An 18,141-nucleotide genomic window follows, 5' to 3' on the forward strand; every position below is an offset into this window, starting at 1 on the left:
GTTTACTCTTCAAAGTAACCTTAAACATTTAAGATAACAAGCTAACTTATGTCCCTAACTACTGGTAAGTGCCATTCCTTGCCTCAACCCATCCAGACCACCACTTCCCTCTCTGTCACTGTGTCTAACTTTTAGAACTGCCCATCGATAGCTGTGTCCAAGTTTTTTTTCACCAGGTTCACTGCAGAATTACAAGGTGGCAGCTCTCCACCACCTTCAAGGGCAACTGGAGAAGGGAAATAAAGACTGCTGGCCTTTCCAGCAACATTTACTTCTACAAATGAACAAGTGGGTACAAAGAGGTGGAACGGAAGGCTTTGCTTTCCGATATCCATTGCCTCCATTTTATATTGCACCAAATGCCATGTCTAAATAGCTAGATGTCAAGTTTGTTCACAAACTCCCCCAAACACTAATGTGAATGGCCCAATGTGACTTTATGGCCTACTTTGGATGCATTTTTCATGCAAATACACATCAATGCATGCAAATTTATTCAATTCCCATTTTACTGCAAGATAACAAATCCCAGTTCAACTAAACATCTCATGTAGTATAAATTACCATTTTATTCTTAGCTTGGCAGATGGGTACATGATTAGAAACATACCCCCAAGCATCTCAGATACAAAATCTATTATATATGCAGCTTTATTTGCACCTTCATTTTCATTCCTAATGTATATTTGCACTTCTATAACAGCTGCTTGCTAAGCCATCACCAACATTTGAGATGTCAGAACCATTATGGTCAACTGGGCCTACCTGTGTTTGCTAGAAACAATTGACAACCCTTCTGTCTCGTTTACAATCCTCTGCCCAAACAGGGATATTTCTCCCTGGAGTACAAGCATAGAAAAGGCTTGCTTTCAACAGTTAGAGGAGCTAAATCTCGAATTCAGATCCATATGAAAAACACCATCTGTGTTTCAAATTGATCTTACGTCACTGACAACCAAAAAATAAAATAGCTATGCGGATTTTGGAGTTAGGTCATTAAATGGCTTAACTGGATTTATGGTCCAAGTAAACTTCCTGCCCACTTCCCAAGTCACAGGGAGAGCATAAATTTGTTGTCTGACATTTCAAGGTAACACTGATACATTGCTTAACTACAAAAGAAAACAGTGAGATTCCTCCCTCAGGCACTGAAACCCCATATATACTAATAACATTTGGGTAATGCAAATTGCATATTAGATGGCATTTTTAAAAATAAAAGCAAATGGAATTATATTATGATTCACAGTCACAAAAAAGATTTTACCTCATATGGCAAGGGAAGCAGAGTTAACACTGCAGTTCTGACAAACTGTCCTAGACTGAAACATTACCACTGCTTCTCTTTCCACAGATGCTGCCTGACCAGCTGAAGGCTTTCAGCAATTTTTTAATTTTAATTCAGATTTCCAAGTGACAGTTCTTTTGATTTTCATTATATGCTTGCTTCACCATTGTAGATCTTCAAAAAAAGTGGGAAAAAAACGAACAGCAAATCATGCTAAAAACTATCAGTTATCAGTGCAACTAGATCAAGATACATAAAGCTGAAGTTCATCCTGATAATACAGTATTAACAGTAGCATCAAGATCTCTAAGGTCCATCTTATCAAGCCAGCCATTAGTTATATGCTTTTAGTCAACACAGCATTATTCATCTCAATTTATCAATAATTCCTAGAGAAATTTTTCTGGGAAGTAAACCAGAGTCAGATGTTAATCCTCAAGAATGAAACTTTTACACAAGAGATCATGGTGACCAAGTGCCCCAAAACCTTCACTGCTGGCCTAGAGTTTTAGGTTCCCAAAACAAAAAGGAACATTACGATCAGGAGCTTGATTTCTGGACAATTATTTCTCTTCACATTTAATTATCAGACAATAACTGAAGATCATTCACTTTCAAGGTCCAACTCTTAGGGAATAAGACAGGGCAGGTGACAGAAGTGTGTAGGGGAAACTTCGGATCCAGTGAACATAATTAAGGAGAAGGATAGGACTGGTTTTTGGGATGAGATTCTAAATTGGAGTAAGACCAATTTTGATAGCATCAGAAGGGACTTGGGAGGTGTGGACTGGGACAGGCTGTTTCCTGGGAAAAGAAATGCTCGGTAAGTGGGATGCTTTCGTAAGTGAAACATTGAGAGTACAGAATCTGTATGTTCCTGTTGAATATAAGGCAAAGCTAACAGGTTCAGGGAACCTTGGTTATCGAAGGATATCGACACCCTGGTAAAGAGAAAAAATGGTGTGCATCAGGTATAGGCAGTTGGGATCAAATGAAGCGCTTGAGTACAAGAAATGTCAGGGAACACTTGAGAAATCAGGAGGGCTAAGAGGACATGAGGTTGTGCTGGCAGACAGAGTGAAAGAGAATCCCCTCCATGCTATATTAAGAGCAAAAGGGTAGCAAGGGACAAAATTAGTCCTCTTGAAGATCAGCGTGGTCATCTATGCATGGAGCCGAAAGAGATGGGGGAGACTAAATGAATCTTGCACCTCCATATTTACTCTGGAGAGACACCGTATAGGACTGAGGCAAAGGAGTAGTGAGGTCATGGACCGTATCTGGATTACAGGAGGTAGTGCTGGCTGTCTTGAGGCAAATTAAGGTGGATAAATCCCCAGGGCATGACAAGGTGTCCCCTCGGACCTTGTGGGAGGCTAATGCAGGAATATTTAAAATGTCCTTAGCCACGGGTGAGGTGCCGGAGGACTGGAGAATAGCTAATGTTGTTCCATTGTTCAAGAAAAGCTTTGAGAATAAACTGGGAAATTATAGGCTGGTAAGCCCAACGTCAGTCATGGGTAAATTATTGGAAGGTATTCCAAGGAACAAGGGTGCAAGTGTTTGGATAGACAGGGCCTGATTTGGGATAGTCAACATGGTTTTGTGCATGGTAGGTCATGTCTAACCAATTTTTTGAAGAGGTCACCAAGAAGGTCGATAAGGGAAAGGCAGTGGACTTTTTCTACATATGCTTCAGCAAGGCATTTTGAGAAAGTCCCATATGGGAGGTTGCTCCAGAAGGTTAAGTCCCTTGGCATTCAGGATGAAGTAGCCAAATGGATTCAACATTAGCTTAGCGGGAGAAGACAGAGTGGTAGTAGATGGTTGTCTCTCTGACTGGAGGCCTGTGCCTTGAGGTGTGCTGCAGGGATCAGTGCTGGGTCAGTTGTTGTTTATCATCTATAAAAATGATTTAGATGATAACTTGGTAAACTGGGTTAGCAAATTTGCAGATGTCGCCAAGATTGGGGGCATTGTGGACAGTGAGGAAGGCTAGCAAAGCTTGCAGTGTGATCTGGACCAACTAAGTAAATGGTCTGAAAAATGTCAGAATTTAATGCAGACAAGCGTGAGGCATTGTATTTTGGGAGGACAAACCAGGGCCAGATTTACACAGTGAATGGTAGGGCACTGAGATGTGTGGTAGAACAAAGGGACCTGGAGATACAGTCCCATAATTCCTTGAAAGTGGCATCTCAGGTAGATAGGGTCATAAAGAGAGCTTTCCACACTTTGGCCTTCATAAATCAGGGCATCAAGTCCAGGAGTTGGAATGTTATGTTGAAGTTGTACAAAACGTTGGTGAGGCTGAATTTAGAATATCACGTGCAATTCAGGTCACCTACCTACAAGAGAGACATCAATAAGCTTGAAAGAGTGCAGAGAAAGTTTACAAGGATGTTTCTGGGACTTGAGGACCCAAGTTATAGAGAAAGGTTGAATAGGTTAGGACTATTTCCTGGAGTGCAGGAGAATGAGGGGAGATCTTATGGAGGTATACAAAATTATGATGGGTATAGATAGGGTGAATGCATGCAGGTCTTTTTCCCCTCAGGTTGGGAGAGACTAGAACTAGAAGACACAAGCTTAGAGCAAAAGGTGAAATATTTAAGGGGAATCTGAGGGGGAACTATTTCACTCAGAGGGTGGTGCAAGTGTGGAACAAGCTGCCAGCGGAAGTGATAGATGGAGGTTCAATTGTAACATTTAAGAGAAGTTTGCCTAGGTACATGGATGGAAGGGGTTTGGTGGCTGCAGGTAGATGGGACTAGGCAGCATGGACTAGATGGGCTGAAGGGCCTGTTTCCATGCTGTAGTATTCCATGGCTCTATAATTTACTTGATAACAACATCCACAGCCCTGGAGACCTTCCATGGAACTGCCCAAATTCAGCTCTGAGATTCCTTCTTATTTAGCTTTCTGCCTACACTGGGTAGAACTGTGATGGTGGTTTGTGAAGTTATTGTGTTCTTTTCACATTGGCAAAAAAGGTCTCAATATTCAGTCTAGCAGACTTCAAAATCCTTTGCCATTCTGCTGAAGGTGTAGAATGCTCAGTATCCCTTGGGGACTGTTGGTAGCTCAAATGTCATCTCCAAACAAGGACCGTAAGACATAGGAGCAGAATTAGGCCATTTGGCCCATTGAGTCTGCTCTGCCATTCAATCATGGCTGATTTACTTTTCTCTCAATCCTGCCTTCTCCCCATAACCTTCGATGCCCTTACTAACCTGTCAACCTGCACTTTAAATATACCCAATGACTTGGCCTCCACAGCCATGTGTGGCAATGAATTCCAGATTCACCATCCTCTGACTAAAGAAATTCCTCCTCATCCCTGTTCTAAATGGACATCCTCTTATTCTGAGGCTGTCCCCTCTGGTCCTAGACTCTCCCACTACTGGAAACATAATCTCCACATCCAATCTATCCAGGCCTTTCAATATTCAGTAGGTTTCAATGAGATCCCCCCTCATTCTTCTGAAGTCAAGTACAGGCCCAGAGCCATCAAATGCTCCTCATACGTTAACCCTTTCATCCGTGGAATCATTCTCACAAGCCACCTCTGGACCCTCTCCAAGGCCAGCACATCCCTCCTTAGATATAGGGCCAAAACTGCTCACAATACTCCAAATGTGATCTGACCAACACCTTATAAAACCTCAGGATTACATCCTTGCTTTTATATTCTACTTCTCTTGAAATGAATGCTAATATTGCATTTGCCTTCCTTACTATCGACTCAACCTGCAAGTTAACCTTCAGGGAATCCTGCACTAGGACTCCCAAGTCCCTTTGCACCTCCTAGTTCTGAATTCTCTCCCCATTTAGAAAATAGTCTATGCCTTTATTCCTTCTGTCAAAGTGCATGACTGTACACTTCCCTACGCTGTATTCCATCTGCCACTTCTTTGCCATTCTCCCAACCTTTCCAAGTCCTGCTGTGGACTCCCTGCTTCCTCAACACTACCCGCCCTTCTACCCATCTTTGGATCATCTGCACACTTGGCCACAAAGACATCAATTCCATCATCCAAATCATTAACGTGTGAAAAGAAGCAGACCCAACACCGACCCAAGCGGAATACCACTAGTCACTGGCAGCCAACCAGAAAAGGTCCCCTTTATAACCACTCTTACCCTTCTGCCAGTCAGCCAATCTTTTATCCATGCTAGTACCTTTCCTGTAATACCATGGGCTATCTTGTTTAGCAGCCTCATGTGTGGTACCTTGGCAAAGGCCTTCTGAAAATCCAAGTAAACAACATCCACTGTCTGTCTATCCTGCCTGTTACTTCCTCAAAGAATTCCAACAGATTTGTCAGACAAGATCTCCCCTTAAGGAAACCATGCTGACTTCGGTCTATTTTATCATGAGCTTCCCAGTATCCCGAAACCTCATCCTTAATGGACTCTTACATCTTACCAACCACTGACCAGCCTACAATTTCCTGTCTTTTACCTCCATCTCTTCTTAAAGAGTGGAGAGACATTGTCAATTTTCCAGTCCTCCGGAATCATTCCCAACTCCAGTGATTCTTGAAAGATCACTACTACTGCCTCCACAATCTCTTCCGCTACCCCTTTCATATCCTGGTATGTAGTCCATCTGGTCCACGTGACTTAACCAACTTAAGACCTTTCAGCTTCCAAAGCATTTCTACTTAGTAATGGCGCCTGCACTCACTTCAGCTCCCCCCCAACTCTCTCAATTTTCTAGCACGTCGCTTGCGTCTCTCACAGTGAAGACTGACGCAAAATACTTATTCAGTTCATCTGCCATTTCCTTGTTCCTCATTACTACTTCTCCAGCAGTCCAATGTCCACTCTTGCCTCTTTTACACTTTATACAGCATATCTGAAAACTTTTGGTATCTTCTATTATTGGCTAGCTTACATTCATATTTCATCTTTTCTCCCCTTATTGCTTTTTTTAGTTGCCTTGTTGGTTTTTAAAAGCTTCCTATTCCTCTAGCTTCCTGCCAATTTTTGCGATATTGTACGCCTGTGCTAAGGACCATGGGCCTCTACTCCAGTTACACTTCCACAACCATTTCGAAAGCAAAATAATCCACCATTCTTGACAGAACCACAAGCCAAATTTCAACATACAGTCAGACAGCTGGGTCAGCCATCCCACCTTTGCTGAGGCCGAACTGGGCAGGTTTGCACATTGAGAAGTCAGCACACAGTCCACTGTGATAACAAATGTGTACAGGGATGTTGTGCAGAACCTTAGAAGGAGGTGGAATGTTCAAAATGGAATTAATATTCATTTGTTGAATGTTATTTTCCATTAGTACAGCAACTTATTATAGTTAAATGACATTTTAAAAGCAAGACAAGGAGGAAAATTGCAGATCTAAGAAACAATGACCAATGGGATAAAGTGGTGTCAAAGATTCAGCAGATCACAACTTTGTGTCTGGTTTGCATTAAGTATAAAGGGAAATAAAGAATCTATGAAGTTAAGTAACATGTGTCCAGCAGCAACTGCCAATCCTATACAACATTAAAAAAAATTACTGAAACCGTTTACTCCTCATTTGCACATTAAATGGAACTTAATTTTCACAGAATGCAAAGCTCCTTTGCTACATTGCATTGTCCTACTGGAAAGTTATGGTTACAGAATCCTGAACTGTGTTGTACAGTGCTCATCACAAGCCACCCAGCATGACAACATACCAAGTCAACATAAATGAGAACAGCTGCCCATGTTTCTGCAACAGACTGCCCTCTAATGTTTTTACTTTGCAACTAAGGTTATGATCAGAACTGGCTTTCAATAGGAAATTCATGACCTCCCAAGTTAGAAATTCCCACTACTTCATACTCAAAGTCCACTTCTCCCCACCCCAACCTTTAAGCTGCACAGAACCATAGTTTTTCCTCAGAACATTTAATTCCTGCATTCATTAGAAGATTTTTTATATGGCTGACCTTTTGTTAAAAGTTTACTCACATGGGCAGTGTGGTCCTACAGAAGCTGGCGACTGATTCCACCTCGAGATGGGTTCAGTGGTAAAAGGCTTTTGATAAATGACAATTCATCCTTCCCTAAAATCTGGCTTCAAGACACGGTCACCATTATCAGCATGCCTGGCAAATCATTGGGGAAAACAAAAGGACACAAACTTCTATTTGGATTCAATTTCCTGCCAGATATAATGCAACTTCTCATCCAGAATGACCAGGGAGACTAGACTTCAAGCATCAAGTCCATTAAGTGCTTATATTGCACTTCAAACCCAAGCACTAACCAAATTATTTCAGTACTGTGTTCACTATGCATTTGCCCCCATTTATTACATCAATAAATCCATCAGAAATCCACTTCGGAGGTTTGAGATATCACTTACCACAATCATTTCTGTGTGTTTAAAAAAAAAGCCCTCGTAGCGGTTGCTACCACGAAATAAAACAAGACGCTAGTCGGAGGATTGTCGAACAAGAACTGGTTTATTTTCCTGCCTTGCACGGGCCTTTTAAGGGAGACTGTTCCTGCCCAATGCAACTGGCAATGACTTAAGTACTACGTCATCAAGACTTTCCCGCGCGCGGGTTCTCCCCGTCGCTCGGGAAAGACGAGGCCCACCGCCATCTTGGGCCTCGTCGCTCTGACGCCGCGTGACCCGACTGCCGAGTCGGTTCGACCGACTAAACGGTGAGTCGCCACACAACCCCCCCCCCCCCCCCAAGAACCGGCGATACAGTCCCCAAGGTCCGTGGGCTGTGCCAGCTGCCGCTTAGGGGGCCGGCCTCTGCATCACAGCGTTGCAACCTCGACAGGTTGTTGCAGATCCAAATGGGCCGGTTTGAGGCGGTGCTGGGGGTTGTTCCCCTTGGTCCCGAAGGGCAGGTATGAAATCCCCGGGGACAACTAGGGGTGCCCCGTACACAAGATCAGCTGACGAAGTGCGGAGGTCTTCTTTGGGGGCAGTGCGTATGCCGAGCAGGACCCAAGGCAGCTCGTCAATCCAGTTAGGACCCTTCAGGCGAGCCATCAAGGCTGATTTCAGATGGCGGTGAAAACTTTCCACCAACCCGTTTGATTGAGGATGGTAGGCCGTGGTGGTGTGCAGCTGCGTCCCTAGCAGGTTTGCTAATGCAGCCCAGAGACTGGAAGTGAATTGGGTGCCTCTGTCTGAAGTGATGTGGGCTGGAACACCAAAACGTGAGACCCAAGTTGTGAGCAGCGCCCGGGCGCAGGAATCAGCTGTGATGTCAGTCAGGGGGGTTGCCTCAGGCCACCTCGTGAACCGGTCCACGATGGTAAGGAGGTACCGGGCTCCTCTTGAAACCGGCAGAGGGCCCACGAGGTCGACATGTATGTGGTCGAACCTCCTACGGGTAGGCTCGAACTGCTGTGGCTGGACCTTGGTGTGTCGTTGGATTTTTGACGTCTGGCAGTGCGGACAAGTCCGGGCCCACTCACTGACCTGTTTGCGCAGGCCATGCCAGACAAACTTGCTGGCGACCAGTCGGACAGTTGATCTGATGGGCGGGTGCGCCAACCCATGTACCGAGTCAAAAACGCGTCTCCTCCAGGCTGCAGGGACTATAGGGCGGGGCTGACCAGTCGCAATGTCGCAAAGTAGGGTCCGCTGACCTGGACCAACCAAGAAATCTCGGAGCTGCAGGCCCAAGACTGCGGTTCTGTAGCTGGGCAGTTCGTCGTCGGCTTGCTGTGCGTCAGCTAGGGCCGTGTAGTCGACACCCAAGGATAGGTTGTGGATGGTCGGTCTGGAAAGTGCATCAGCAACAACATTATCCTTTCCGGAGACATGTTGGATGTCAGTTGTGAATTCGGAAATGTAGGCTAAATGTCTCTGCTGACGAGCTGACCAGGGATCGGAGACTTTGGAGAAGGCAAAGGACAGAGGCTTATGATCGGTGAAAGCGGTGAAAGGCCTGCCTTCTAGAAAGTATCGGAAATGCCGGACCGCCAGATACAGTGCTAGAAGTTCCCAATCAAAAGCGCTGTACTTCAGTTCGGGCGGTCTAAGGTGCTTGCTGAAAAATGCCAAGGGTTGCCAGCGGCCTTCGAGTAGCTGTTCCAGTACCCCACCCACCGCCGTGTTGGACGCGTCTACCGTGAGGGCGGTTGGGACGTCAGTCCTTGGGTGTACAAGCATCGTGGCGTCTGCCAGGGCGTCTTTGGCCTTAACGAAAGCAGCCGCAGCCTCGTCAGTCCAGGTGATGTCCTTGCCCTTACCAGCCAGCAGTGAGAACAGAGGGCGCACGATACGGGCTGCTGCAGGGATGAAACGATGGTAAAAGTTGACCATCCCAAGGAATTCCTGTAGGCCTTTGACTGTGTCGGGGCGGGCAAATGGCGGATAGCGTCCACCTTGGCGGGTAGGGGTGTTGCCCCGTCGCTGGTGATTGTGGCCGAGGAAATCGATAGAGTCAAGTCCAAATTGGCACTTGGACGGGTTGATCGTGAGGCCGAAATCGCGGAGACGGGAACACAGCTGGCGGAGGTGGGAAAGGTGTTCCTGGCGGTTACGGCTGGCGATCAGTATGTCGTCTAAGTAAATGAACACCAGGTCCAGGTCTCGGCCTACCACGTCCATCAGCCGCTGGAAGGTCTGCGCAGCATTCTTAAGGCCAAACGGCATCCAAAGGAATTCGAACAGGCCGAATGGGGTGATTATCGCACTCGGGGACATCATCCGGATGGACCGGGATTTGGTGGTATCCCCAAACGAGGTCCACTTTGGAAAAGATGCGGGCCCCGTGTAAGTTCGCTGCGAAGTCCTGGATGTGAGGGATGGGATAGCGGTCCGGGGTGGTGGCGTCATTCAGCCTGCGGTAGTCGCCGCAGGGCCTCCACCCTCCGGTGGCTTTGGGGACCATGTGCAGGGGGGGATGCCCAGGGGCTGTCTGACCTGCGAACAATCCCCAGCTCCTCCACGTGACGGAACTCTTCCTTTGCCAGGCAGAGCTTGTCTGGAGGTAATCGTCGTGCTCGGGCACGAAGGGGTGGCCCTGTAGTAATGATGTGGTGTCGTACCCCGTGTTTGGGCCTAGAATTCGTAAACGAAGGTGCCAAAATTGATGGGAATTGGGCTCGGAGCTTGGCAAAATCGTTGCCAGAAAGGGAAATGGAGTCCAGGCGCGGGGCCGGTGTGCTGATTTCTCCCAGGGGATAGGTCTGGAAGGTGCTAGAGTGGACTAACCACTTCCCTCGCAGGTCGACTAACAGGTTGCGGGCCCGAAGGAAATCGGCTCCTAGGAGTGGTCGGGCGACGGTGGCAAGGGTAAAGGTCCAGGTAAAACGGCTGCCGCCGAATTGTAATTGAAGTGTACGGGTGCCGAAAGACCGTATCGTTGTACCGTTGGCGGCATTGAGTAGAGGACCGGGTGGCCTGTTACGAGTGTCGCTTCTGGTCGGGGGCAAAATACTGACCTCCGCTCCAGTATCAACAAGGAAAAGCAGTCCAGATTTCTTGTCCTGAACGAATAGGAGGCTCTGTCGGCAGCCAGCTGCGGTAGCCATCAGCGGCGGCTGGCCCTGGCGTTTCCCTGAAACTTGCAGGGTGGGCGGCATCGATGGGCCTCCACGCCCCACCTCTGATGGTAGAAGCACAGCTGGTCACCCGTGTCGTCGTCTGCGTTCCTGGGGTGTGGTTGCTCGGTTGCTGGGGCCGAGCGAGGCAGACGTTGGGCTCGCGGCCTGGTGATTTGACTGACGGATGAACCGCTCTCGCGCTTGGCCCTCCACAGGACATCTGCCCGGGCGGCCACCTCACGGGGGTTGCTGAAGTCGGCGTCAGCTAACAACAGGTGGATGTCATCGGGGAGCTGTTCGAGGAAGGCCTGTTCGAACATCAGGCATGGCTTGTGTCCCTCGGCCAATGCCAGCATCTGATTCATTAGGGCGGATGGGGATCTGTCCCCCAGGCCGTCCAGATGAAGCAGGTGGGCGGCGCGCTCACGACGGGAGAGGCCGAAGGTCCGCATCAAAAGGTCTTTGAAAGCCGGGTACTTATCTTCCTCCGGAGGCGACTGGATGAAGTCTCCAACCTGGGCAGCTGTCTCTTGGTCCAGAGAGCTAACCACATGGTAGTACTTTGTGGAGTCAGAAGTGATCTGCCGAAGGTGGAATTGCGCTTCGGCCTGGTCAAACCAGACGCTGGGCCGAAGTGACCAAAAGGTGGGCAGCTTGAGGGCCACTGCATTGGCTGCTGCGCTGTCGGCCATTGCGCGGGTCCAAAATCCGTTTGGACCGTCGAGGTCACCGATGTAGCGGTTGCTACCGCGAAATAAAACAAGACGCTAGTCGGAGGACTGTCGAACAAGAACTGGTTTATTTTCCCGCCTTGCGCGGGCCCTTTAAGGGAGACTGTTCCCGCCCAATGCAACCGGCAACGACGCAAGTACTACGTCATCAAGACTTCCCCGCGCGCGGGTTCTCCCCGTCGCTCAAAGACGAGGCCCGCCGCCATCTTGGGCCTCGTCGCTCCGACGCCGCGCGACCCGACTGCCGAGCCGGTTCGACCAACTAGACAGTGAGTCGCCACACCCTGATCTTTTCAATCACCATTCTAAGTTAATTATTGCATCATTTTGAAGTTTTTCATGATTGATTCATCACAGAATAGACTCCATGTCTCTATCCAGACAGCCTGTTCTCCTCCTCCACCCCCCCCCCCCCCGCCACATCATCTTCCCCCACCACCCCACCCACCTGATGTTTCCAAAATGAAGAATGTTTTCAAAGTGGGGGAAAAAAAAAATCACCCTATGAATTTCCTCAGAGTTGCCACCCATGTCCTTAAGAATAATCTTCAATTGCTGGAGAACCCTGGAGGGTTGACAAAATGTGCACAGATGCACAGAGTGACTTAATCAGAACTTGTACTCTCCAATCAAGTTGCTCGGTAATTGAAGCACATGACAACTTTCCATCTGCCTACCCACTGGGACAACAGCACACAAAAGCTACATTTGAAATAGAGTAAAATAACTATGAGGCTCCATGTGGCATCAGCAAAACTTAAACTGAACATCAGGAGACATTTCACAAGATAGGCAAGAGTTTGATCAGATGTTAGGTTTTATCAAGCAAGGAAGTAGAGAGCTTTTGAGAGAGAATTCCAGGAGTTTAAGAACTTGGCAGTCAAAAGCCCAATGCAGAGTTATTAAAATAAGTATAATAAGGAGCCAAGAGCTGAAGGTACACAGATAGCTTGAAGAGTTGATAGCATTTGGAGTGTACAGAGACAGTGAAGGGAGAGGCCATGGGATTTAAACACAATGGGAATTTTTAAAATTCAGGTTTCTGTACAATCAGCATTGTAAGAAAGCCTGCAGGTACAGGGGTGACTGGTGGATAGGATTTAGCAAGAGTTGAGAAAGTGAGCTTTGGATTACTCCAAGTTTAGTGCGTAACATGACAGATGGTCAAGAAGCCACGACTGTTTTGGCACAAATCAAAAAGTCGAGAGGTAGCAAAAGCATGGAGGATACTCAGTGGACAAGCCAAACAAGGCAGCAACAAAACAAAAAGTCAGACTCAAATAGTTGCCATGGGAGAAGGATGGTATCAATGGCAAACAAACAGCATTGGTGGCAAAGACAATGGCTGCATAATTTCCATGTTCAATTGGATGAAGTGTCAGCTCATTCAGAAATGGATGTTGAATAAGAGGGAGTGAAAGAGAAGTCTGACTGTATTTTTTTTAAGAAACAGAAAAATCAGCATACAAAGTAAAATACAGTGGCATGCAAAAGTTTGGGCACCTCGGTCAAAATTTGTTACTGTGAATAGCTAAGTGAGTAAAAGAGGACCTGATTTCCAAAAGGAATAAAGTTAAAGGTGACACATTGCTTTAATATTTTAAGCAAGATTACTTTCTTTATTTCCATCTTTTACAGTTTCAAAATAAGGAAAAAGGCTCAAAGCAAAAGTTTGGGCACCCTGCATGGTCAGAACTTAGTAACACCCCTTTTGGCAAGTATCACAGCTTGTAAACGCTTTCTGTAGCCAGCTAAGAGTCTTTCAATTCTTGTTTGGGGGATTTTCACCCATTCTTCCTTGCAAAAAGCTTCTAGTTCTGTGAGGTTCTTGGGCCATCTTGCATGCAATGCTCTTTTGAGGTCTATCCACAGATTTTCGATGATGTTTAGGTCAGGGGACTGTGAGGGCCATGGAAAAACCTTTAGCTTGTGCCTCTTGAGGTAGTCCATTGTGGATTTTGAGGTGTGTTAGGGATCGTTATCTTGTTGTAGAAGCCATCCTCTTTTCATCTTCAGCTTTTTTTTTTAAAAACACAGTGTGATGTTTGCTTCCAGAATTTGCTGGTACTTAAATGAGCAAACATACCTTTGCTCATTGCAGCCAAAAAGTTCTATTTTAACTTCATTAGTCCACAGGACTTGTCTCCAAAATGCATCAGGTTCATTTAAATGTTCCCTTGTAAACTTCTGACACTGAATTTTGTGGTGAGGATGCAGGACAGTTTGGAGACAAAAAAAAAGGGTGCAGAATTTCATGAAAAGAACACCTCTCCAACTGTTAAGCACAGGGATGGATCAATCATGCTTTGGGCTTGTGTTGCAGCCAGTGGCATGGGGAACATTTCACTGGTAGAGGGAAGAATGAAATCAATTAAATACCAGCAAATTCTGGAAGCAAACATCACACTGTCCGTAAAGAAGCCGAAGATGAAAAGAGGATGGCTTCTACAACAGGATAACAATCCTAAACACACCTCAAAATCCACAATGGACTACCGCAAGAGGCACAAGCTGAAGGTTTTGCCATGGCCCTCACAGTCCCCCGACCTAAACATCATCGAAAATCTGTGGATAGACCTCAAAAGAGCAGTGCACGCAAGACGGCCCAAGAATCTCACAGAACTAGAAGACTTTTGCAAGGAAGAATGGGGAAAATCCCCCAAACAAGAATTGAAAGACTCTTAGCTGGCTGCAGAAAGCGTTTACAAGCTGTGATACCTGCCAAAGGGGGTGTTACTAAGTACTGACCATGCAGAGTGCCCAAACATTTGCTTCAGGCCATTTTCCTTTGTTATTTTGAAACTGTAAAGGATGAAAATAAAAAAAGTTATCTTGCTTAAAATATTAAAGCAACGTGTCATCTTTAACTTTATGCCTTTTGGAAATCAGGTCCTTTTACTCACTTAGCTATTCACAGTAACAGAAATTTTGACCAGGGGTGCCCAAACTTCTACACACCACTGTAAATGTCCAAGCAACTTCAAATCAGAATGAGTAAAAATCTTACACAGGATGAAAAACTCACATCAAATTTGGTGGTGGTCTGTGGTGCTTCTCCATAAAACTGCTCTCTGAAACAGTCCCCAAATGGGAGCAGTAAACCCATTGCCAGAATACGGGAGCAAAGCTTCTCTGCTTCATGTTCACCTGAAAGCTGTACTTTTTCTTGCTGCCCAAATAGTTTTTCTAGCAACGTTCGCCCTGTAAAAAAAAAGTTGAAATGCCTTCAGAAAAACATTTTATGAAAGAAACTTTTAACATAAAAGAGCACCAATATACCTGCCAAATTTAAAAGCTGAACACACAGTCTTCAATTTTAAACAGCATTACAAGGCACAAGAGCAGTAGTAGTCTAATTGGGCACACTGAAGTAAATGAACAATTAAACAAATACCTTATCTGCAATCACATTACTTTATTAAAAAAAAGGACTTCTTGCACGTCCCAAAGTTAGAACTCGGAATCACCTTTCGAAATTAAATTAGGTAAAATATTTGCGAGGTCATCGGACACCAGTGCGTCACTTGACAGAGACCCTGAGTTCTCCAGCATGGAAACAGACCCTTTGGCCCAACTTGTCCATGCCAACCAAGACGTCTATCCAAGTAGTCCCATTTGCCCACATTTGGCCCATATCCCTCAGCCTTTTGATTCATGTACTTGTCTAAATATCTTTTAAGGACCAAGTTTATTGGAGCAGAATTAGGCCATTCAGCCCATTGAGTCTAATCCACTATTCAATCATGGGATAATTTTTTCTTCAACCCCATCCTCCTGCCTTCTCCCCATAACCCCCCCTGCCCCCCCCTTACCAACCAAGAACCTCAGTATCTGCCTTAAGTACACCCAATACTCCAAGTGTAGTCTCACCGAAGACTTGGATTGTCATGTTATAATTGTACAACTCCTGTAATCAATGCACTAACCAATGAAAACAAACTTTCACCACTGTGCCTACCCACGTCACCACTTTAAGGGAATTATGTACCTGTACCCCCAGGTCTCTGTTCTGCAATATTCCCCAGGGCCCTACCATTTACTGTGCAAGTCTTGCCTGGTTTAAACTTACCAAAATACAATCCCCTGCACTTGTTAAATTCCATCTGCCATTCCTTACGCACTTGCTCCAACTCACCTAGATGCTATTGTAATCTTACATAGCTTTCTTCACTATCACCAATTTTCATGTCATCCACAAACTTCCTAATCATGTTAACATTCTCATCAAAAATAGTTAATATAGGTGCAAACAATGGACCCAGTATCAATCCTTGTGGCACACCACAGGTCACAGGGCTCCAATCTGAATAACACCCCTTCACTACCACCGTCTCTTTCCAACTATCCAATTTTGTATTCAATTGGCTAGCTCACCTTGGATCGCATGTGATCTAACCTTCCAGACTAGCCTACAACGCGGGACCTCGTCAAAGGCTTGAAGTCCACATAAACATCTACCTCCTTTCCCTCGTCAATCCTCTCGGTCGGCTCATCAAAAGAAAAACTCGAAGTGATTTCCCCCACACACAAAGCTAAATCATTCCCTGTCTTTCCAAATCCAGATAGATCCCGTCTCTCAGAAGCCCCTCCAGTAGCCTCCCCACCATTGATGTTGGCTCACCCTGGCTTGTCCTTGGCTCACCCTGGCTTGTCCTTGAAAACCTCCTTAGGCACAATATTAGCTATCATCCAGTCTTCCAGTACCTCTGTGGCTAAATGATGCCAATATCTGACAGGACCCCAGCAATTTCTTCCCTTGCCTATGAAGATGTCCTGAGATACACTTGATCAAACCCTGGGGGTTTATCCACCTTAAAGCTTTAAGATTGCTAGCACTTCCACTTTTGTAATAGAGATGTTCCATATTTCAGCATTTATTTCCCTTAATTCCTCGTCTTACATGACTTTCTCCACAGTAAATACAGACAAATATTCATTTAACATCTCACCCGCTCCTGTGGCTCCACACATAGATGACCATGTTGATCCATAAGGGAACCTATTCTTTCCCTGGTCGCATTTTTGCCGCAATATACTTGTAGAGGACAATCCCAAGAGATTCTACCAATCAGCCAAAGCTATCTCATGTCCTCTTTTTACCCTCCTGATTTATATCTTGGATGTATTCCCACGTCTTGTAATCGAGGGATTTAAACATAGAATACTACAGCACAGTACAGGGCCTTTGGCCCACAATGTTGTGCTGACATTTTATCCTGCTCTAAGATCTATCTAACCCTTACCTCCCTCATAGCCCCCTATTTTTCTATCTTTCATGTGTCTAAGAGTCTCTTAGATGTCCCTGCCAGCAGTGCATTCCACACACCCACCACTAAAAAAGACTTAACCCCGACATCCCCCTTATACCTTCCTCCAATCACCTTAAAATTACGTCCCCTCGTGTTAGCCATCGTCTCCCTGGGAAAAAAATCTGACTGCCCACTCGATCTATGCCTCTTATCTTGTACCCCTCTAATCCTCCTCCTCTCCAAAGGAGAAAGCCCTAGCTTGCTCAACCTATCCTCATAAAACATGCTCTCTAATCCAGGCAACATCCTGGTAAATCTCCTCTGCACCCTCTCTAAAGCTTCTACATCCTTCCTATAATGAGACGACCAGAACTGAACACAATACTCCAAGTGTGGTCTGACCAGAATTCTATAGAGCTGCAACATCACCTCACAGCTCTTGAACTCAATACCCCGACCAGTGAAGGCCAACACTCCATATGCCTTCTTAACAACCCTATCGACCTGTGTGGCAACCTAGAGGAATCTATGGACATGGACCCCAAGATTCCTCTGTCGCTCCACACTGCTCAGAGTCCTGCCATTAACCTTGTATTCTGCCTTCAAATTCAATCTCCCAAAGTGCATCACTTCACACTTATCCGGGTTGAACTCCATCTGCCACTTCTCAGCCCGGCTTTGCATTCTATCAATATCCTGTTGTAATCTACACCAACCTCTGTATCATCAGCAAGCTTACTAACCCACCTTTCCACATCCTCATCCAAGTCTTTTATAAAAATCACAAAGAGCAGGGGTCCCAGAACAGATCCCTGCGGAACACCACCGGTCACTAACCTCCAGCAGAATACGCTCCATCTACCACCACCCTTTATGGGCGGGGCAATTTTGAATCCACACAGCCAAGTTTCCCTGCATCCCTCCTGACTTTCTGAATAAGCCTTACATGAGGAACCTCAAACACTTTGCTAAAATCCATGTACACCACATGCACTGCTCTACATTTAATGTGCTTTGTCACATCCTATGAGGGTGTGTCACATCACATCTTGAGGATTTGCTTGATCCCAGCTGCCTGTGCCTGACATATGCCTCCTCCTTTTTCCTGACTGGTGCCTCAATATCCCTCATCAACCAGGGTTCCCTAATCATGCCAGCCTTGCCCTTCACTCTAACAGGAATATGCTGTCCCTGAACTCTCCATCTCACTTTTAAAAGCCTCCCACTTGCCTACATCCCTTTTTCTGAAGCAGCTTCTCCCAAACAATCTTTCCTGTCTTACGCTCTCAAAATTTACCTTACCACAATTTAGGATTTTCATTTGTGGACCAGCCCTATCTTTTTCCACAACT

At 45.9% G+C, this 18,141-nt stretch overlaps 1 protein-coding gene across 1 annotated transcript in view; it reads right to left on the reverse strand.

Annotated features, from left to right (window-relative positions):
- Nucleotides 1-18,141, reverse strand: part of fmn2b (formin 2b) — a 370,539-nt gene that overhangs the window by 312,939 nt on the left and 39,459 nt on the right. The window contains 1 exon segment of the mRNA XM_052012981.1: nucleotides 14,566-14,741. Coding sequence (XP_051868941.1) covers nucleotides 14,566-14,741 — 176 coding nt within the window.

Source organism: Pristis pectinata, chromosome 3 (genome assembly GCF_009764475.1).
Source record: "Pristis pectinata isolate sPriPec2 chromosome 3, sPriPec2.1.pri, whole genome shotgun sequence".
NCBI classification, from domain to species: domain Eukaryota; kingdom Metazoa; phylum Chordata; class Chondrichthyes; order Rhinopristiformes; family Pristidae; genus Pristis; species Pristis pectinata.